At 41.1% G+C, this 21,852-nt stretch overlaps 1 protein-coding gene across 3 annotated transcripts in view; it reads right to left on the bottom strand.

Moving 5' to 3' along the window:
* tpra (translocated promoter region a, nuclear basket protein) overlaps positions 1-21,852 on the bottom strand; it is a 32,858-nt gene that overhangs the window by 2,944 nt on the left and 8,062 nt on the right. For all 3 annotated transcript variants that reach the window (XM_031310351.2, XM_036005188.1, XM_031310350.2), the window contains exons 13-49: positions 21,668-21,775; positions 21,309-21,532; positions 20,316-20,479; positions 20,086-20,210; positions 19,802-19,950; positions 18,861-19,023; positions 18,104-18,238; positions 17,568-17,708; positions 16,587-16,788; positions 16,262-16,458; positions 15,970-16,110; positions 15,026-15,142; positions 14,679-14,882; positions 14,224-14,402; positions 13,911-14,058; positions 12,885-13,022; positions 12,403-12,534; positions 11,967-12,097; positions 11,250-11,460; positions 11,005-11,154; positions 10,568-10,639; positions 10,254-10,337; positions 9,233-9,445; positions 8,543-8,581; positions 7,508-7,702; positions 7,204-7,315; positions 6,875-7,068; positions 6,358-6,428; positions 5,891-6,090; positions 5,240-5,434; positions 4,814-4,920; positions 4,403-4,477; positions 3,179-3,409; positions 2,887-3,088; positions 2,598-2,797; positions 1,576-1,647; positions 413-504 (exon numbers count right to left, since the gene is read on the bottom strand). In XM_031310351.2, the coding sequence (XP_031166211.1) occupies positions 413-504; positions 1,576-1,647; positions 2,598-2,797; positions 2,887-3,088; positions 3,179-3,409; positions 4,403-4,477; positions 4,814-4,920; positions 5,240-5,434; positions 5,891-6,090; positions 6,358-6,428; positions 6,875-7,068; positions 7,204-7,315; positions 7,508-7,702; positions 8,543-8,581; positions 9,233-9,445; positions 10,254-10,337; positions 10,568-10,639; positions 11,005-11,154; positions 11,250-11,460; positions 11,967-12,097; positions 12,403-12,534; positions 12,885-13,022; positions 13,911-14,058; positions 14,224-14,402; positions 14,679-14,882; positions 15,026-15,142; positions 15,970-16,110; positions 16,262-16,458; positions 16,587-16,788; positions 17,568-17,708; positions 18,104-18,238; positions 18,861-19,023; positions 19,802-19,950; positions 20,086-20,210; positions 20,316-20,479; positions 21,309-21,532; positions 21,668-21,775 (5,513 nt within the window). The remainder of the gene's footprint in view (positions 1-412; positions 505-1,575; positions 1,648-2,597; positions 2,798-2,886; positions 3,089-3,178; positions 3,410-4,402; positions 4,478-4,813; positions 4,921-5,239; positions 5,435-5,890; positions 6,091-6,357; positions 6,429-6,874; positions 7,069-7,203; positions 7,316-7,507; positions 7,703-8,542; positions 8,582-9,232; positions 9,446-10,253; positions 10,338-10,567; positions 10,640-11,004; positions 11,155-11,249; positions 11,461-11,966; positions 12,098-12,402; positions 12,535-12,884; positions 13,023-13,910; positions 14,059-14,223; positions 14,403-14,678; positions 14,883-15,025; positions 15,143-15,969; positions 16,111-16,261; positions 16,459-16,586; positions 16,789-17,567; positions 17,709-18,103; positions 18,239-18,860; positions 19,024-19,801; positions 19,951-20,085; positions 20,211-20,315; positions 20,480-21,308; positions 21,533-21,667; positions 21,776-21,852) is intronic.

Raw genomic sequence — 21,852 nt, 5'->3', positions numbered from 1 at the left:
GTTAGAGTTGGTTTTATAGAGTTTAAGTTTCTTTTCTAATCATCATCTAAACTGATGAACATCTAGGGCTCATAATTAATCAGTTTTGAACAAAATCTGGGAGGGTTTAACATCTAACAAATATGATTAAAAACATACAAAACTGGGTAATAAATTTGGATTTTAAAAACAGCAGGGCAATTTTCTGAGGACTTCTTACTGTAAAATATGATGTACAGTGTTGTCTGACATGCAGTGCAGAACAGAGTTTTGCCCCTGACTGTGACTGACTTGACTAAACCTTTGGAAAATCCCCCTGATATTGTCTAACATTCAAACCTCTTTATTCACTGAAATTCTAGAAACTAAATGACTGATTAATATTACAGATATATGTGTATTTGACACTGCAGTCTTTGTGTGTAGATCTTACTGTATAGCTTCAGCAAAGCCATCAGTACGGTGTGGGACTACCAGAGTGGGAGTACTGGGAACCATTCTGTCATCATCATCGAAGAAATGTTGCTGCAACACACAAACACACTCACTGCAGATCTACTTTACTTTACACACAACATGACCCTTTTAAGACCAATAATACATATTGGATATTAGGGCTGTGTATTGGCAAGAATCTGGCAATACGATACGTGACAAAGGGGTTACATTTTAATATATTGCAAGATTTCAAATAATAAAAAAAAAAAAACAGGCTACGGAGGTCAAATTGTCTCTCTACAATGAAATGGCTACTATGGGGACTAACATCATCACATGTGAACACACACACACACACACACACACACACCATTTTAACATTTATACACGAGAAAAACTGCATGGGATTAGCATAAAAGGGGAAGACTTGTGGGTACCCATGAAACCCATTTTTATTTAGATATCTTGGAGGTAAGAGGTCAAGGGACCTCTTTATAAATGGCCAAGCCAGTTCCTCGCCAAAATGTAGCCTAACTTTGGAGCGTTATTTAGCCACCTTCCAGACAAGCTAGCATGACATGGTTGGTAGGGGTGCACGATTCAGAAAATGTCACGATTCAATATTAATTTTTAGGCTCAAGATTCAATTAGAAATTGATTCTCGATTAAAAAAACGATTCACAGTATGTAAATGTAGTTACTTTTCCCATGTGATTGCAGCAGACATACAATTAAAAAACAAAAACAAAAATTCTATGAATCGATTTTGAATCGGTAGAGCTTGAATCGCGATATGAATGTGAATCGATTTTTTGCACACCCCTAATGGTTGGTACCAATGGATGCTTTAGGTTATCACGTTTCATACCAAATCGGTTTCGTGATACCAGTACATCCCCTCTCGCTTTAAAACGGAGCCTGCTGCAGCCTCTTAAAGACAAGGTGGTCCCGTGGGTCTCAGAGGGACCGCCAGCGATTAAAAATGGAGAGGGTTTTTGAGAATGGATACAGTATCACAAAACATAATATCATGATACTCAAGTGTATCGATATTTTCTTACACCCCTATAGGAAATGTTTTGACACCATTGACTCCAACATATAAAGTAAATGTAATCCTACTCCTCAACACACTTGTAAACACACTCCATCTCTTACCATACTGCCTATTCCGGGGGTCAGCTGAGGTCCGCGTCCTACTGATGGTCTGCGCAGCTGAGAGGACTGTCTCTGATTAACAAACACAGGTCATCACTGTCAGAGTATTCTTTAAGAAATTACCTTCCAGGACATTTTCAAGGCAGTGATCTTGACTAAACTCTTTTTGAACCTGTAAAAAAACACCATCTAAATGGCTAAAATGTCAAAGTTAAATGCACTTTGTCTCAAACAACTTGTTCCTGATGAGCAAGATAATAGTCTACTATTTGAAGTTTTTGACAAAACCCTGTTTGTATGTTGTGTGATAAAGCTATAGCAAATTTTAATGCGAAGAAATGTGATTTGTTTGTTTAATTTGATCAAGCTGAGTCAGTGAGTGAGTGAGTAAATGAGTGAGTGAGTGAGTGAGTGAGAGGCCCAATCCCAAAGTGAGCCCTGAGGACTAAGGACTAAAGACTCACAGACTTAATTGATCTCAGGTGCTAAGTAAGTGAGTCTGTGAGGCCACATGGGCTAGGTATAAATGGGATTGGGACAGCACTTCACGAGATCACGTTACTTTGGTGACGTTTAATAACAAAGATGTTGCTGACACTTGCCGGTTTGGGAATTTTCATTTTAAGTTTGTTGCTTTCCACACGGCCAAGGCACAGGAGACGGCTGCCCAATTCCAAATTTTTTCAAACTCTTCTTTTACGAGCTGGACAACAGGCTGGTCTGCGTTCCGTGGTCGTGTGTCGTGCCGGTGTTTACCTCGGTAATTTCCAGATTTCCCTATGGTCTCCGCGGTAAACGTCACAACTCTTTGAACTGTGGGTAATTCCCTTTGGTGAAGTCTGCGTCGATGCAGACTCACGGAAAGGGCTCGGTAAGTGTGTACTCAAACCCTCACGCCCTTTGCAATTCGACATTGGGACAACCCTAAGCCCTTACTAATTTCGCGAGAACGCGCACAAAAGTCCGTGAGACTGTGAGTCCGGACTTTGGGATTGGGCCAGTGAGTGTAACTGTGTGTGTACCTGTGTGTGTGGGGGTCCCAGCTCCGGAGCTGGAGGTTGGATGTAGAGCCGTGGTGGGGGGTGTGGGGGCCTACGTGGGTGGGGCAGGCGGGGTGTAATGGAGGAGCAGGGGGAGGGTGCAGAGGGGGAGGAGGTTGGGGGGAAGTGAACAGGGTCTCTGGGGGGCTCGGATTCTGATGTGGCGCTACTGCTGCCTTCATCTGGAAGAAAAGAGTACCCGTAACTCACGTTAAAATGGTTTCAAAATGAGGATCAAAGAAATGAGTGGGAGACTACGGAAGGTGCTCACTGCTGTGTGGCGGCTCAGAGGGACGCTGCGAGTCTGAAGAGGCTCCATACACATTGTCCTCAGTGTTGGAGGCTTCTGATGGCTCATCCTCCCCTGCTTCCTCTTCTGCCTCCCTGCTCTCCTCGTTACTCTCCTCTCCTCCCCTTATCCCGCTGTGACCAGCATCATCCTCATCTTCATCATCCTCTTCTTCTTCCTTATACTGAGGTAGATAAAGAACGCTAGGTTACTTACTACAGAAAATAGATCAACGCTGAAAACATTTTTGACATAATAATAAACTGAACAGCACCCCCGCTTCTTCTTCTTCGTCTTCTTCCTCCTCTTCCTCTTCACCTTCGTCCTCCTGCTTCTCCTCCCCCTCTTTGCTCTCACGGCTCTCGCTGTCTGTGTCGATCACGATGACGTCCCGAACAATAGCGGAGCCCTGAGAGGACATCATATCAGAGGGGACAGACTGGGACACTTCCTCGATGTCTTCGTCATCTTCAGCTAAAGCGGGGTAACAATCCTCTGGAATCTCCTGCAGCCCAAAAATAAATCCATTATTAAGTATTTTAAACCACTGCAGGTGATCTTACAAACTATCATCATTACATTCCAATCTAAAAAAAAATATACAGTATTTTCTCTGGTAGTGGAGAGAATTTACAGTTTTTAACTTATTCTGTGTCTCATCTTAGGCTGCAACAACTAACAACCTTTTCATTATACTTTAAAGGGTAGGTTCACAATTTTTCAAGTATGTCTTAAAAACAATAGTCAGGTGTACATATGTCCGTAAGGAATTTTGTAATAAAAAGACTAATTTTGGAAGAGATCCACACTGTTAACGCTTCATACCACCTTAAGATGTTTGATTTGACACTATATTGCCAAAAGTAAGTAGATTCTCCCGTCTACATGCTTTTGGTCAGGTCCATGGTTTCGGATTTACATGTTCAGCTATAACATGAAGACTTTTAGCCATATGGTGTATGTTAAGCTTGTAGATTGCAAGTTAACAAGTAAGAAATAATACAGAGTAGTTATGTAAACATGCAAACTGATAAAATATATCTTACACACTAACATTTAACAAGCTAGTAAGCAATAAGGCTTATTGGTTTTACACACGTTATACATACTTCCCAATTGTAACAACTAGGTGGGTACAAAACCAAGATTTTCAAATGTTTCCTTTTGAATAAATCAAGAACATTGTGCAAAAATGTAGTCCAGTTTATTGTCCAGGGAGCGGACATTTGCTGTGAAGAGTTGGTCTGCTGTGGTTAGCCTTTAGCTTAGCACAAACACGTAAACGCGGCAGACCAGCCGGATGTTTAGTGTTGTGTAGTCATTTATGACAACATGGAATGTTATATTATTTAAAATGTACTTCATGAATAGAAGAAAAGCTCTACGGTCCGTCAAGGGTCCATACTGGTCAAACACTAAATTCATACAGTAAGTGTCTCTTTGAACAATGTTATGCAAAACTAGCAATCAAATGAAGATGCTTTCATTGGTGACTGACCTGACTGTCATCTGGTGAGTCCTGTCGTTCTCCTTCATCCCTCAGCTCTCCTTCAATATCCTCATCACCTTCCATCTGAAACACACCAGACACACAGTTACACAGCTGTAACTACACAGTTAATACATTTAGAAGACCACAAAACAAAGCTAGACATCTGGACTTGGACCTAAATTCCAGTAGCAACATTAACTCATCCAAAGTAAAAAATTCAACCAATCAGCAACTACAAATTTCTACATTTATCCTATTATCAAACCAAAGCTCTTCTTTGTGATAGCAATGCTGAGACTTCACATGAGTAAAAGCTTGTTTTGTCTTCAGTGTGCAATACATTGCAGTATAACAATGAAAGGATATACAGATAATCAAAAGGCTTTGCATTAGGTTGAGTTCTATCTCTGTGTTTACCTGCAGTGCTATTGTTGGTTTAAGCCGTAGTTTTTTAGTGGTTGGAGGTGTGTGTGAACTCTCTGGTCTGCTCTCCTCTTCCTCGTCCTCTCTGCCTCGCTTTGAACCTGACACACACACACACACACACACACACACACACACACACACACACACACACACACACACACACGATATCAGTTAAAACAATTGAATTGTTCAGCTGATATCCAGTCAGGGGAAAAATTGTGGATGGAGGTATAAGGATGTAAAAAAAAATAAATAAGTGCATTTAATTTGGTCTGAGCACTCTAGCCTTCAGCGTTCACTCGAGAGGTTATTAGATGCGTGGGATAGACGCCACAAGCCAACGAAGGTGTCTTTTGTTTCTTTCCTGTGTTTTATGGTTATCTGTAAAGTTGGGATTTCAGACAAGGTCCCGCTCACCTGTTCCACCCACAGAGGAGGACGTAGATGGTCGTTCTGCCTCCACACTGGGGCCTGCATCCTGACTGGCTGCCTGCTGCTGAGTGGGCTGGACAAAAGCGGTGGCCTGAGTGCTGGTTGGCTGAGTTATTGATGTGGCCGTGTTCACCAGACTGGAGCTGGTAGAGTGTACAGAGGCTCCTGCACTCATCAGCACTGCAGGGTGAAACATTATATTACACTGTGACACATCAGCTAAAGTAACATTTAACCAAAACTAACCGAACACACACTATATTCTACTTTAAAAGATTGCATATTATGCAAGAAGCCCCTTTTCGTGTCTATTTAACATAAATATGTGTTTCCAGTGTGACTAAAGACCCCCAAAGTTTGAGAAAACCACCTCTCTCTATTTTTCCTGCTCCACCTTTCAGTAAATGTGTGTGCAAGCAGGCCGTTTGAATTTGGATTCCTTAGGACGTCCCTTTTGTCCCCGCCCACTGAAACCCAATGTTACCATACACCTTGCTGTCTGCCATGTTTTTCCCTCGCTAAAGCCAGCTCTGTAACAACATGTCAAATGCAAGAGCAAAACACGCAAATTATAACATACTATCTACTACTAAGTTCTACTTTTATTTTAAATTTCTTTTCATCTCTTGCTCTCACCCTCTTGGCTGTCAGTCTGTGTGGTAGGCATGACCGTGGCAGTAGGAGTTGGGATGGGGACAGTTGCCGGGGTAACCATTGGCCGGATGCTGGCGCGGGGTGTGGCCTTGTTACCAGGGGAGGGGCTTGGCTTGTTGCTAGGAGATGGAGTACTTGTGGTGGGGCGGATGTTGGCAGTGGGAGGGTCAGACAGGCTGGAGCTGATGGCGAAAGCATGAAAAGTTATTTTTTTGCCAACAGTTTTTTTGTGTTTGTTCTATATTACTGTAAACAGCATTAAACTTTTATAATTTACAGTAGATTCATTCTAATCTGGCTCCGAATATTTTTTTTTAACAATGTCTGTAAAGCTAGAACTGTCCGAATACATGCACTGACCTGAGTTCCTAACAAGTGTAAATAAAAAAAGTCTATTTATTAACTTCGTTTCTGGTGTTTGTGCATGTGTGTATGTCTTCATTAGTTACCTCCCCCTGTCTTGGGCAGGACTCTTCAAAGATATCTGTCTCTGGTCTGCAGATCTGGTCTGATCACCCACCTAAGTGATCGATACAGGTTTGTAATATTGCAATTTGATGAGTGGAAAAACTCAAACATTGTAACACAGATGGCTATTAGATGTAGAGAATTAAGTTGTAATATTTACAAAAAAAGGTGATATTTGGAGAATAAAATTTAAAAAACTGACCTCCTTACCTTCCTACCTAAAAGTAACAACGTGTACCAACGCATACTTTGATGTCAAAATAAGTTCCTGCTACGCAAAAGGCGTCCAGGTTAGCAGGTCTGCTATTAGTGGCCCTAATACTTAGTTGTATAATTCAAATTAGATCATTTTTAGAGTGACGAAACAAAAAGGGCATACACATAATTACAGATCAAAACAGAATTTCTAAAAACATTTGGTCTATTTTGGTGAGATAAAGAGATCTCAAAGAATGGACTTCATGTCAGTCATGGCCACAGCCAGCGTGATGCATGTACCTTAGCTCCACTCTGGTCCTGTGGTTCCTCTCTGGGGTCGGACTGTGCTTGCGTCTCTCTCAGTTCTCTCAGCTCTCTGTCCAGCCGAAGAAGCCGTCCTTCATACTGAGACTTTAGGGCGTTCATTCTCACCTCCAGTTCCTCCTTATTCTGTTTCACTTCTTGTATCTCCTGAGTGAGCTTCTCTTTATCACCTACAGGTTAAGGTGCAGGTAACAAAGTGAAGTTACACTTTAGCTAATGTAACAGAGTAGCTTCTTTGTTCAGTTGTACTTTGTCAGCATGTCTTGAATTTAGTATCTGTGTGCATGTGTGCTTGTGAAACTTACTGTTTAGTTGGTTGATTTTGGTTTTGGCCCCCATAAAGACCTTTTTAGTCTTTTCCTCTTTTTCAGCTATCTGCTGTCTGAGCTGCTCCTCTCTGTTCTTGCTCTCAGACAGCTGCAGGGAAACAACACAGTACTATAACTGCTGATCTTAAAGTGGTGAAAGACATTGACAGTATTGACTTATCCAAGGATTTTGACACAGTTGACAGAGTTAATTAGCGAGAATGTAAGGGTGTCAATACAGAAAGAAAGACATACAACAGTTAGATTAAACATTATTTTGGGAAAGCAGATTTGAAAGTACCTCTTGTCTGAGTTTAGCCAGCTCATCTTGTAGCGCCTGGTTACTGTCACTAGCAACGTTAGCATCACTGGCTTGGATGGACGGGGAACTCTGGCTCTGGTTGGCCTGTGTGGCTCGGCTAGCTTCATTAGCCTGGTTGGCTTCAGTGAGCTGCTCCTGCAGACGCTTAATGTCTGCTTCACGTTCACCAATTATCTGAAAAAGAGAAACAATTAGGCAAACATGTTGTGTAAGTGAAGACTTTAAAAAAAAAAAAAAAAGTTTGATGCATTTGATGTGAATATAGAGGAAGGATGGAAAAATAAAAACTAGAACTACCGCCTGGCGGTTATTTGCCTCCGCCAACCAGTGCAGTTGTTGCAGTTTACATCCATGTCTATCCAGACTCATATAATATGCAGTATGTAATGGAGATTTATATAATCCCCACAGTCTAAAGAGTAGTGTCACCAATTCAGTATCCGATCAAATGTCTCCCCTTCTGTTCCTGAGTCATGGCTTTGAATAACAACCAGAAAAGGATTTTTGCAGAATATAATGATGTCACAGTAAAGTTGACATTTTGGATATCAAATGTCATCACTTCATCATTTTATCCTATTAGACATTTGTGTGACTTTTTGGTCATAATTCGCGTAGGAAGTCTTGACCTTTGACTTTCAAAATCTTTTGTGACAAATTTGAAGAAATTCCCTCCAGGGGTTCCTGAGATATCGCTTTCACACTTTCATAGAAATGTGAGGAAGGCTGGCGATAACTGATGAAGAGAGAAAAATAGTAAGGAAGAGGTACAGATTGTAATGAGTTCAATCACTGATTAGTAGTAATTCAAAATCAGTTCATTTTAAAGTATTAAACGCTAACATGTAATTGTAAACTCTTGGCTTACTAATTACACTCAACCCATAGCAAAGAGCTTTCATACATTCAATTCATATATAGTATATTATCCACACGTATCACCAAACATCATTGCACAGCACTTGTGCATGCAGTGCTGCTTCTAGATAAACTGACTGTAAAGCTTTTCCCAACCTTCTGCAGGCTGTCCAGTTGGCTCTGAAGCTCAGTCACCTGTCAGGAGGTAAGCACACATCCACTTCTTATTAGTTTAAGTATTGCACAAAATAATCCCAGGTTTTAATACAACAGCAGCAACCTTTGAGAAAAAAATCTGAAAATGACTTTTGTCTTTACTCAGTGTGCGCAGTATAAGCATTAAGACTTAAACAAGCACTTATCAAATGTGCACGAAATAAATGCATTACGCAGAATTTGTGCAGTTTTTTTTTTTTTTTTAAAGAAATATCAAGGTAACAAAGTCTGCTTTTTTATAGATGTCAGTGGAATTTGATGTGTTTGGACAAGCAAAACACGTTTTGCTTGTTTACATTAGCTATCCATCAGTAGTAACGGTCACCAGCATCATTTAATGATTTACCTCACTGACATTGAATATTCCTGTATCTTATGAGTCTTTAATAAAGTCTCTGCTGAAAAAGCTGTTGTGTAGGGGGTTAACATTTTCCCATTTCTCTCCATGTGACAGCACGATTCTTACCACCAAAATGGGTATTGCCTGCCTGGTGTATCTTGTATGAGAAAGAACTATAAATGCTATCTAAATGTAAGTATGTATTGTAAGTAGGTAAGTATAACTATAAATATGGTAAGTATTTAAACAAAAACAAAGAAATCTACTCAGTAAAGAGAAAGAAGCCTCACCTTGCTCTCTGCTTGGCTGAGAGCAGTCTTGATGTTGCTGATTTCCTGGTTGTGGCTCTGTTGACTGCTTTGTTGGGTCCGCTGCAGCTCTTTCTGATTAGCGAGGTTCTGCTGAAGGGCTTCTTTAGCCTGCTGGAGCTCCCTCTGAATCTGCTGAATCTGGTTCTGACGGGCCTGAGCTTGAGACTGAGCCAATTTTAATTGGTTCTGTACCTTTAAATGAGAAACGAGGAGGTTAGGCTCTGTGGGTCTATTTTCAGGTGAATCATCATAAAATCATCTCTCTATCATCTCTTTATCAGGATGCATAATACCCAGGATACTATGCATCCTGATAAAGTTCCCTTGGCCTTTGGAATTAAAATAGCTCCACATCATCACATACCCTTCACCATACCTAGAGATTGGCATGGTTTTATTTCAGTTAACCTAATAGCTGGTTTGATTTGCATTGCGTACCCCATGCCAATCTCTAGGTATGGTGAAGGGGATGTGATGATGTGGAGCTATTTTAATTCCAAAGGCCAAGGGAACTTTATCAGGATGCATAGTATCCTGGATCCATGAAATAACTGGCCTTTAAAAATAGAAATCTGCCTGCCTCTATGGGAATTTAACATAGGGGTGTACTTACTTATGCCCCCTGTATTTTAAGGAAGAACATTTATTTATTTACGATACATTATTCAGTCACAAAGAAAATTGGTGTCCTTAAAGGTTGGAATTTTCCTCATTTCTTTAATTAAGGCATTAAGATCAATTTCTTTTTTTTGCAAAAATTTCAATTTTTTTTTATTCCTTTTAAGTCAACTTTAGCATGGGTTCATAAACATTTGAGTGCCACTGTATAGTGACATTCATGACAATGAGGAGCAAAATTACAAATAAACAGAATGTCAACTATGAATCCAGCAAAAGGTTTGTATATTTTTAGGCGATGTCATCACAAAATGACTGAAGTAATGAAAATGTCTGTAGGTAGGTAGATATGTGTTGCTGTGTTCTTGGCAGTACTTCTTACCTGCTGGCTGTGGGTCTTGGTTTGCTGAAGGTCTTTCTGAGCCTGGGTCAGCAGGTTCTGATTCTGCTGCAGTTGAGTCTCGGTCTGGGACAGGACAAATATGTGCAAAGAGGTGACAATCAAGTCTGTTATCCTGCCTTTTCTAATGTATATTCCTCACTAAATTATTCTACATGTAGAGCTAACTTACATTACTATTCCATATTGGTGTTATTACCACCAAAATAGCTCAAAAGTAATTAACAGCAATTAACATCGTGTTTTTATTTGTATGTATTATTGTGGTTCATTTTCTGTGTCAGCTGGTTTTGCACCTCCTGCAACTTTTCCACGGTCTGCTGGTTTTCCTTCTTGTACTCCTCAAACTCCTGCTGGGACTTCTGGGCCTGGTTGGGGGAAACATTGTTTAAAAAATATCTAATCAATGTAAAAGGGGTCTTTACTGGCAAAGGGGTCTTTACTGACAAGACAAAGCAACAAATGCATTCTGTGACTACTGATATGTCTTGTTTTTGAAATATCATGATAACAGTGTCTTCAGTTTAAAAATGGTTTTGTGCAGACAGCTGTTCCAGCAACCCGGCAGCAGAGGCAACTTTGTGCATAAGGTCAGTGCTAAAAATGGAGGAAAAAAACAAACTGGCCAGCCACAGACTGACAACTATGTGTACTCCAAGTAAAACAAAAAAACTCATGGTGCTCTATATTTGTATGTTGGGTTAATAAAGACCTAAAATGTCTTCCTGCTCACCTCCTCCAGTTTTTTCTGCAATTCCGCTTTCAGTGTGTTTAGGTCCTCTCTGGCCTTATTGCGCTCCTCCTGGGTTTTAGTCAGCTCCTGCTGCACCTCCTGGCTCGGACCTGCCTCACTTCCTGCTTTAGCTGCTGTTTCCTCAACCAGCTGGAACACACAGAAAACACACAGCCATCACCCATACTAAACTTGTTGTCTACTGCAGACTTTAACGTGAACCGATTCCACAACCGCAGTCCCACCTTGTCATGCTGGACTTTGAGCTCCTCATACTGGGTCTTGTAGCGTCGTCCAATCTTCTTGACCTGGGTTATGGTCTTGTTCTTCTCTAGAATGTCTGCTTTTTGTGTTTCCACGTCTTTCTTCAGAGTGTCTCTCTCCGCCGTCAGACGGGCCACGGAGTCTCTGAGGGCTTGCAGCTGAGACTGAGCGGAGTTACTGCTGGCACTGGATCTGATGCACACATAACACTAATTTCAGTATTTCTAGGATGCATTGATCAATCTGCCACTGAGCATGATAGCTGCTAGAAGTTCTGATCTGGTCATTATAGCAGTCGAATTACAACAGTCTGGTACAAGACACAGGACACGTATAACAGTAATTAGACCCGAATAGAAAATATCTATTATTCCATCCTTAACAGCAGCAGATATTTTGCTGATTTCAATCCAGCTCTGTGTCATGGCAGTGTGGACGGTGTGTTTAGATAAACAGTGTTTGGCTTCCATCCGTGTCGCCAGTGCACGTAACTCTCAGAGGAGCAGAGCAGGGGAGGTCTGTTGAGATCCGAGCTCCGTTCACTGGCGCCACGGAGGGAAGCCAAACGATGCTCATCTAAACACACTGCCCACATAAAGATGACACAGAGCAGGTTTAAAATTGGCATCTCTTTAACTAATACAAAATCAATGGTGTGTGTGTGTGTGTGTGTGTGTGTGTGTGTGTGTGTGTGTTACCTTGCCAGATCAGTCTTCAGCTTGGCTGTCTCTTCAGCTAGCTGTGTGATGCGTTTCTGCTGAGCTTCTTTCTCAGTGGCGAGTTTCTGTCTCTCCTCAACATCGCCATCTTTCTGTTGGCTAAGCAGTTGCTGCAGATAGACAGTCAAGTTTAAGTTATACTAATAAGTTAACTGTAGACATTTGAAGATAAAACTGACAAAATGGAACACTAAGCTGTATTAAAAACAACTCATTGACAAAACCCTAGAATGTATCAGGTAAATAATGATGGAAACACATGGAAAGTATATAAGAATGTGCAATAAAACAAGAAAATATAACAATCTAGTGTATCTGCAGTAGGAATGGGAGACAAAATGCTATAAATGCAGGTATACACACTCTTACCCTTCTTGTTCACACCCACATGTACGCACACACGCACACATGTTACCTGTGTTTTGGCCTTCCAGCGTTTGAGGTCTTCTTCCAGTATTCTCTTATCAGCCTGCAGGGAGCCATTTCTCTCTGACAGCTGAGACAAAGAGTGATGTAGTGGGCTGATGTCTGACTGGAGCTTTGTAACCTGATAGAGAGAGGGATTTTAAGCATGGGTATAAAAGACAATAGCTCTCAGATGCAAGGGCAGGTTACTGAGAAACTTCAGCTTCTAATGACACCATTTTATGTTTTTGTCCAACCTGTCTTTTGTATTTACAACACAGCTCCAGAGAGAAGTTTTACTATAAAAACAAACATCAATGCTAGAATTACATTCAAAGTAGGGTTTTATTAGAGCGGTAAACTGCACTGTGTTTGGAGATTCAAACATGCCCTCACAAAATATCCTCAAGCGTAGTAAAACTAAAAACTAGCCACAGCGAACAATGAAAGGAGACACAGGACAAACCATGACATGCAACACTTGTATCTTACTTTAGCCTGAGCTTGTTGCAGCTCTTGTTCCAGTTTATCTCGGTCCATTTTCAGCATCCTGTTGGTTTCTTGGAGAGCAGCGATATTTTCCATCTTCTTCAGCTGTTCCTCCTGCTGGGCCAGAGTCTTCGCTGTAGCCTGGGCCATTGAGGGCAAACAGACACACTGATTATAATAAACTGTATTCTTTTGTGCCACTATTGCTTATTTTAGCATTAATAATTTGTAAGAGTGACACGTTACTGTAAATCCGCAATTTGACTTTAGATTTTAAGGTTATCGCATCAATTTTCGATTACAACATTTTTATTCAACAGTGACAGCAATATGCCCAGTGACCTATGTTGGAAATGCCAGACAAAGACAGGAACATTTTTACATGCACTCTGGGAATGTAAATTGGTAAACCCCTTTTGGGAAGAAGTTGTAGAACGCATAGGGAAACTGCTAGGTTTTATCATACCTAAAACAGAGGTTGTGCCTATTAGGGGACCAAGCAGAACTGTAAGAAGTTTCAAAATATGATTTTGCAGTAATAAAGGTTGGGGTTGTAACAGCCATCCGAGTGATCCTACAAGTGTGGGAAAATACCTCCCCCCAGAATTTAAACAATGGCTGGAACTTATGTCAGAAATAGTATCATATGAACACATGCTGACCAGAATTAATAATGAAAATGAAAGATTTAAGAGGTCATGGGATCACTTTTTTGCCTATGGTATTGCTGGTATATTGTAATGATAGAGTAGTACCACTGTGGTTGCTGGATTCATTCTCTTTTTAATTTATTTTTTTTAATTTTTTACTATTATTACTTATTTTGATTCCGGGTGTATGTATGGGACTTTATACATAATATTGTACCACAACAATGCTGTCAGTTCTGTTCTGACTGATTGACACTCACGTAAAAGTAAAAACTTGAATTATAAAAAAAAAACAAAAAAAAAACAGTGACAGCAATGCCACAATAAGAGCCACTAAGGGTACACCAGTCTTATATGACTCCATCACTTCATTTTGTACCTGCATTTTCTCCCGCTCAGAGTTCAGAGCTTCCTCTAGCTCCTTCAGTTGTCTGTCTTGGTGCTCCACTCGCTGTTTGTAGCGAAGAGCTTCTCTATCAGACGCGTCACACCGAGCCACAGCAATCTCCTTTTCACTCCGCACAAACCTACAACGCACACACATACCAATCTTAATCCCAATGAGTTCACATTGAGACATTAAGTTGATAAAAGGAAACTGTAATGGTTTCTACAAAATTCAGTGTTCCCCATGTTAACAAGCTCAAGCCCTTCTTAAAAGTACTAAGCCACCCTTGGTGTTGCTGTATTACCTGAGTATTTCTAGTATCTGTTCAGTGGTCTTGCCCTCTTCGCTGAATGACAGGTCAAGCTGCTGTGGCTGGTTTTGCAGCAGACGACCCTTAGTGGCCATTTCATCCATCTGCTGGTGCAGGAGAGCATTCTGCTTCCCCAGCTCCTCACAGCGACGACTCTTATTAGACAGATCCTCCTGAAGAAGAGTAAAACTGTTATGACCAATCAGTCATTCTTATTTTCATGACCAGTCTAAAACACAACATTCTCCTACAAAAGTATTTCCTTAGGAGGCATTAAGACACTTTGGAATCTTGGAAAGGCAACAGGCAAAACATTTACATTAATAAAAATTATTTTAAGGATGACATTTTCTGGATATACTTGATAAACACTTATTCAAAGCTGTGTAAAAATGATCACAGAATGCCTAGTTTCTTCCCTCTTCTCCCTCTTGGGTTAGCCATCCTACCTTCAGCTGTCTCTCCACTGTGTTCAAAGCTGCAGTCTTCTCCTGCAGGAGGGATGAGATTTTGCTCAGTTGCTCCTCCAACTCCCTCTTCTGTGCTGCATCTTGCTGGGTTTTTTTCTTCAGCTCCTGCAGGGCCTCTACATCAGCAGCATGAAGCATGAGCTCCCGCTCATACTTAGCCTGTGCTTCTCCAGCTAGCTTAGTCTGAGAGGAAGACAGACGGGAAACAGTTGAGCCCACACAAGTAAATAGTAATAGACTGTAGGTGAATTCAAGATACATATGTTAACTGGTAGGGACTGGGAATATTAACCAGCATATGAGAGTGTGTGTGTGTTTTAACGGACCTGCAGCAGGCTTTCCTGTATGGCCTTCTGCTCCAGTGTAACAGCAGAGGTAGCTCTCTCCAGTGCCTCCTGTTGCTCTGCCTGGCTGGACTTCAGACTGCGCTGCACCTCATACATCTGGACAAGACAGCAGGGTCAAATAACTATGGACACTTGCTGCTAAATGTCTGTTTGCTGCTGAGCAGGGAGTGTACAGTGGGTCAGTTCTCGGGGCCTTTTCTCTAAAAAAACACTGCTGCCTGTTAGGCTGAAAACAACACAATGAAAGTGGTAGTCTCGCATTGCCAGACCTTCCTCCACAGCGCTGCGGAGGAGAGTCTGGCTAGTCCACACAGCACTCCGGGATCGGAGAAAAACATGCTCTGGTTTATTGGCATTTCTTCAAACCAATCACAATCGTCTTGGGCGGCGCTAAGCGCTGGACGGAGCCACAGTACCGCTGCAAAATAGCCTCGAGAAGGAACTTGTTTTGGTGGAACGTGTACGTTCAAAAGTTGTTTTAGTCGTGCAGCACAAAGCTCAGATTGGACAGATAGTCTAGCTAGCTGTCTGGATTTACCCTGCAGAGATCTGAGGAGCAGTTAACCACAGTCCTCATAAATCCACTGGAGTTTAGAATGCCAACACAAAGAAAGTGGAAGGTGACGGACATCTGGCAGAAATAAGGGACATCCGGCGGAATTTCCGGCGGCACCTGAACAATCTCGGAAATGAAACGTCACAGATATAGACTATGACAGTGATAAAAAGGAAAACTTTCTTAACAAGGGCAAGTTTCTTAACAATGAGCTGAAACTCCCTACAAAGCTCTGTAAAGTCTAGAGGAGCTGCAGACTCGGGTGATAATTCTCTGTAGGTTAATCATTACGAGTGACGCCTCTCACATTAAGTTAATTTGATACATTGTTATTATCACTTGTATTAACTGTGTGCCACAGGCTTACTTGTTTTTCCACTGCATCCACAGCCTTTCTCCTCTCTTCTCTCTCCTGCTGCTTCATTTTCTCCAACTCTAAAATCCTCTTCTCCAGCTGCTTCTGCACCTCCTGGGACTCCTTCAGCCGCAGCTCAAGAGGGGAGCGAGACTAAAGAATGGACGAGGGTCAGTTTACATGTGTGTGGACAGGTGGGTATGAGTAGTAAAGAGAGTAAAGTGTATGAGAAGACATTCAAGATGGGGGAGAAGAGCAAATAACGTTGTTGAATTACTCAGGTATATAAATCAAAGAGCTATACCTCCTTTTCTTTCTTCAGACTGTCTTCCAGAGTCAGTACCACAGCCCTGTACTGCTCTACAGTAGCATTGGCATTCTTTAGCTGCTCTGCCAGTTCGTTGTTTTGTTCCTCAGCAGTACGCAGAAGACCTTTCAACTCTGCAAGCTCCTGCTCCGATTGGCTGAGCTGCTGGGCGGCTGCGGGCCCTGGAGAGCGTACTGAGGGAATACAGAGACACAAAAGAGAGCTGTTAACACTCAGTGACAGTAATAGCATTAGACCCTTATCAACGACTTCCATCATCAATAATGGTCTTGGCCCTTCATTACAGAGTGCTGCTGTTTACCTCTAAGTGGTGCCCTGAGGCCTGCAGTTCTGGTAGCAGGGTTGGCCGCGGTGCTGGAGGTGGTAACAGCCTCAGAGGGAGCAGAAGCCAGCTGGGCTTTCAGTGCTGCCACCTGCTGTTCAGAGCTACGTAACAACTCCCTGGTCTTCTGCTGCAAGGTGTTCTGTGTCTCCAGCTGTTTTTTAGCTTCTAATAACTGAGCCTGTGGAGGAGGTGGAGGTGACAAAGAAGTAATAAGACAAGATTACATGCTGTGTCCAACAACACTTATTTAAGAGTATACACCGCCGTATAATTCAGACAGTCTTTACACATGCACAATGGTGCAATTGAGCTCTAAATATTGAGTTAGTTTGTTTTTCTTTGGGCCCCAGGAAGCTTCTCAGTGGTCAGATTAAAGATGTCTAAACTGTGATTTGTCAGTCCGTAGTATGTTCAGCTGATATTCCAACATTACTAAACCTAGACCAACCTTCTATTTCTATTGTGTGGTTTGAAGAAAAGCTTTGCTAAAGCAACACGTTGCCTTTGTTAAGTCCAGCTTGTTATAGGCTGCATTATTGCGCACTTGACACTGAAACAGGAACCTGTTCCTATTTAAATCTGCACACATTTGATGCCAAGTTTCCAGTTTCTTTCACCAATGACTGCTGATTTATTCTCTTCTTATTCAACTGTTGCTCAGAGGGAGCTTTGCCTCTTTCTGACCTTTTAGTTTTAAGTCTGGTTCAACTATTGTACAATTTTGGTTCTCCATGTACAAAAGAAACCCTTCATACAAAATAACATCTATTTGTAAAGATGACTTTCCACAACGTAAAACCATCAAAGACAGTGTATGTACACTTTTAAATGTATATTAAACCGTGTGACTCTTTTTCTGTGTGCCTCATTCTGCTTTATGATGACTCATGCATGAGTTAAAAGGAGCTGATTGGATAACATTTAAAAAAAATTGATTGATTGATATATTCTACATACATCCATGGTACGTCCAAGGGCATGTCTCTGTGCTACTTCCTGGTCCAGCCTGGTCTTCATTGAAGACAGTTCTGCCTCCAGATGCTCTATCTTGTTGTTCAGCTGCTGGCGAGTCTCTGTCTCTGTACGCTCCATAGTCAACTAGGCCATTATAAGAGAGGATGACAAAAATAAGAGAAATCATGAGAAAAACAATTAATTTAAGGTTCAACAAATATGTGGTGACTTCTAGAAGCAAGTAAATCAAAGTGGATGCAATAAGAGGACGCAGGACATCTATTTCACCTTTAATTGTGGTTAAACAAGTCATGATACTATTTATTTGGGTAGCCAATATCTAGTTTGGATGAAAAATAGCCGCTTCATGACACTTTCTTCCAGAAAACAGGAAGATTTTATTGTATTACTATAATGTTATTGCATCACAGCAGGACAGCTTCTTATGAAGGAAGGCTTAATGCATGAAATGAGAAAAAGAAGTGAGATGTTTTCAATTGTTCAACTGAGAATAAAAACAGTGTTGTATGATATGGTACCTGTATAGTCTTGAGATTGGTGAGCAGCAGGTTCTGGTTACGTTGCTCAGCCAGCATGGCTTCCTTTTCTCGACAGAGTCGACTCTCTGCTTGTCGCAACATGTCTCTCTCTTTAGTCAAGTTCTCCACTCGCACCTACAGACACAGAGGGGAAAATAAACCAATTAGGTATTAATTGAAAAGTGGACGGAAAAGAGAGCAGGGCAGAATTTTTTAAACGGTAATGAATGGATCTGAATTAAATTTTGCAGGCTGGTTGTTCACAGGGCAAGGGAGATCTAATCAGTGTGGGTGGTGGGTTTTCACTAAAACAGATTCTCAAAACATATTACATTAATCTGAAATTTATTTTATATAATTTTACATGACAAATAAATTGATTGATATTGAAGTCACAACAGGAGCAAAGGCTCCATTAGTGCAAAGATTTAAACAACACGGGGTAGTGGTGATTGGCCACGCTATTACCTATTTATTTATTTATATTTATATTTATATATATATATATATATATATATATACATACATACATACATACATACATACACACAGACACATATTTCTGGTTCAGTCAAGAACGTGTTTGCATCTCCTGGTGTTTAAAAAGTTGGTAATTATGTAGAAGATGAACTGTTTAACTTGTAGTGAGAATTCTACAAGTGCAATACTCAATGCGTAATCCTGTCTCACAGTGCAGTTTAAATCTATCCAGCATCACATCTATCCTTAAGATAATTAAGCTTCTTTTCTTCTTCACCTCTTCCAGGGCCAGTTTTTCGTTAGCCTGTCGGAGGTCTTGGCTCATTGTGTGAATGATGTGCTCATGTCGTTGGGCTGTTGCAGCCATTTTTTGGTTCCTGTCCTGCAGGGCAGAGATCTCTCTGCGGTAGGCTGCTACAGTGTCCTGGAGCATCTCGTACCTGACATACACAGAAACACATAAAATAAATCTCCAACAACTGAAATATGAGTAGGGTTGGGTACCGAAACACGGTGCCAATAGGGCACCGGTTCCGACCTAAATGGTAGTAACGAGACCGATAAGAACGAAAATTTCGGTGCCTGACTTTACACTACACTCAACAGCAGGTAACGTTAGCCTACCTTTAGCTAGCAGCTGGATTAAACACGGTTAAAATGCTGACAGCTAACGTTAAACAGTGTAAAGTGTGACTGTATTTCAACACCGGGACGCAACAGTCTGCTCTACAGCGCAGCAGATGCCGACGTGGGAAAAACACAGACGGTGCGTTCACTGAAACTGGTAACCTACAGCCTCGATGTGCATTCAAAGTTATTGTAAAATACCCTTTTCCTATCTGGTGGTTGTTTTTGTCATTCAACAGCAATTTACTGGTGAAATAAGTTATTGTTTATTATAAGTTATAGTTATTATAATTAATTACATTACTATTAAATCATTTAATTTTGACCATATGGGCGTAGTAATAAATAATATATATTATAATATAATATATAATAATAATAATAATAATATATATAATAAATGTTTAGTACCCTTCTTTTTTTTTTCTTCTTTTTTTTTTTTTACTTTCTTAAAAAGTATCAGTTCAGGCACCGTTTAAGCACCGGCACCGTTTTAAAAGTACTGCTTTAACACCGGTATCGGAAAAAAACCAAACAATACGCAACCGTAAATATGCGCCAGGTACAGCAGCAGTGCTGAGCCTCACAAACCTCTTGCTGCTGAACTCTAGCTGAGAGGTCAGCTTGGCGTGGCTGGAGCGAAGATCCGTCAGCTGCTTCTGGAGCCTGTCGTTTGTCTCATTTGACATCTTGTCGTTCTCTGCCTTCTCCTTCTTATACAGAGTGAAGGCATCATTCAGCTGGGGATGCACAGACACAAACGCATCCAGTCAGAACAGCTACTGAATTTCTAAATGTCTTTTTTTCCGTCCTACTTCGGAGGATGGAGAAAGATGCAGATTTAAGTGTGAGTGTGTGCAGATGATTTTAAGTACCTGTTTTAAAGCAGCTTTAGCCTGAGCAGTCTGGGCTGACTCAGCAGCAGCAGCTCTCTGAGGAGTAGAGCGAGTAGCTGGGACTGAAGGCCTAACATGTGCCGGGTGGGATGAAGAATCCGAACCTGCAGACACACATCAAACCTTCTATAAAAACGATTGCACTGATGGTTCAAGAGAAAATCCCCATAAAGGGCCAATGTGTGTTATTTTCAATATTTTCATGTCACCTTGAGTAGGCAGGCTGAAGCCGGTGCTCTGTGTCAGCAGGACCTTGTACATGTCTCTCTGTCTGGCGTTGGAGTCAGCCAGCTGTTTCTGCTGGTTCCTCTGCTCTTTCAGCTGCTCAACGTCCTTCTCAAGCTTGTCCACACTAGCCTCCAACTCTGACACACTGAAGGGAACCAGAGAGACAGATCTAACTTTTAAAATACGTTTCAAATAGCTTCACTGCGTCATTCGTTAATGACATGCATTATCTCCTTATTTTTCATTTTTGACAGTAACAATACACAGATGTTCTTTTTATTAATAACAATTTCCCATTTTGTTATAGATTTTTCCCCCTTTTGTTTTTCTCACCCTCATACATATATTATCCTCTCAACATATCCGAACAAATGATAGCAGAGGTATTAGCACTTACAGCAATAATTATTGTAAAACATTTTTTTTTACTTTTATTATTATTATTATTATTATTATTATTATTATTATTATTATTATTATTATTATTATTATTATCAGAAGAAGTATATAGTAGAAGGCATAATACCAACAGAACTTAATAGTAGTTAATAGTTCTCCACGATCTGCAAATGAGTGATGACCAGTCCTACTGTCCCACTACCTGCGTGGTCCCTCTGCGGTGGTTACCACAGTTAGATTCAGTTAGCAGAATGCCTCTCTGTCTTTGAAACTCACTTGAAGACCTACATCTTCTGAGTGTATCAACTTGCCTACCATGCTCTTGCACTCTCTATCCCATTAAAAATCGAAGAAATTAATTGTATTTTCAAACGCACTTAACACTTACTTCATGTACCTATACTCTTCTGGCACTTGAGTTAGGTGGAATTTGGAACTGCCCCAGTATATCTACTGAGGCTTGGATTTGTTCATTTGTATGTTGCTTTGGGCAAAAGCATCTGCCACTTGTGGAGTCAGTTACTGTATAAGCAGAGATACCTGCAAAAACACATTAATAGATTAGCACTTATTACCGCGCTGATGTCACTTGGCTCTGCTGTCTGTCTTTTTCCTCCTCCAGCTGCCTCAGCCTGCTCAGCAGACTTTGGTTCTGCCTCTGCAGCTGCTCCACACTGCGGAAGGACAGCTGGCGTGAACTGATGACCTCAGAGGTGCTGGAAATGTTGGCGGAGCTGCCGTCTTCCCTGGTCACCTGGTTCCCTCTGGCTTCCTCCAGATCCACCAGAAGAGAACACACCTGGACAAGAGAAACAAAATAATGAATGCATCAGCACTAATCAGCAGAGATCTCCATTTAGATTTTTTTTTTTTTGGGTATTACTTGGTCTGTGTATGTGTGAGTGTGTTTGTGCGTGTGTGCGTGCATGTGTACCTGTGCAGATGTATCCTCTAGCTGTCTCTCTATCCTCATTTTGTCTCTCTCCATAGTATCACAGCGCTGCTTGGCCTCCTCTTTCTCTTTCTGCAAACTGTAGATCTCCTAATGACAAAAAGTAAGCAAAATACACATTCAACTTAACAGAAGATGTTATCTGGAGTAAAAAGGTGAACAAATCT

This window comes from Sander lucioperca, chromosome 9, assembly GCF_008315115.2.
Source record: "Sander lucioperca isolate FBNREF2018 chromosome 9, SLUC_FBN_1.2, whole genome shotgun sequence".
NCBI classification, from domain to species: Eukaryota; Metazoa; Chordata; class Actinopteri; order Perciformes; family Percidae; genus Sander; species Sander lucioperca.
This window is presented reverse-complemented; position numbering and strand designations above follow the sequence as displayed.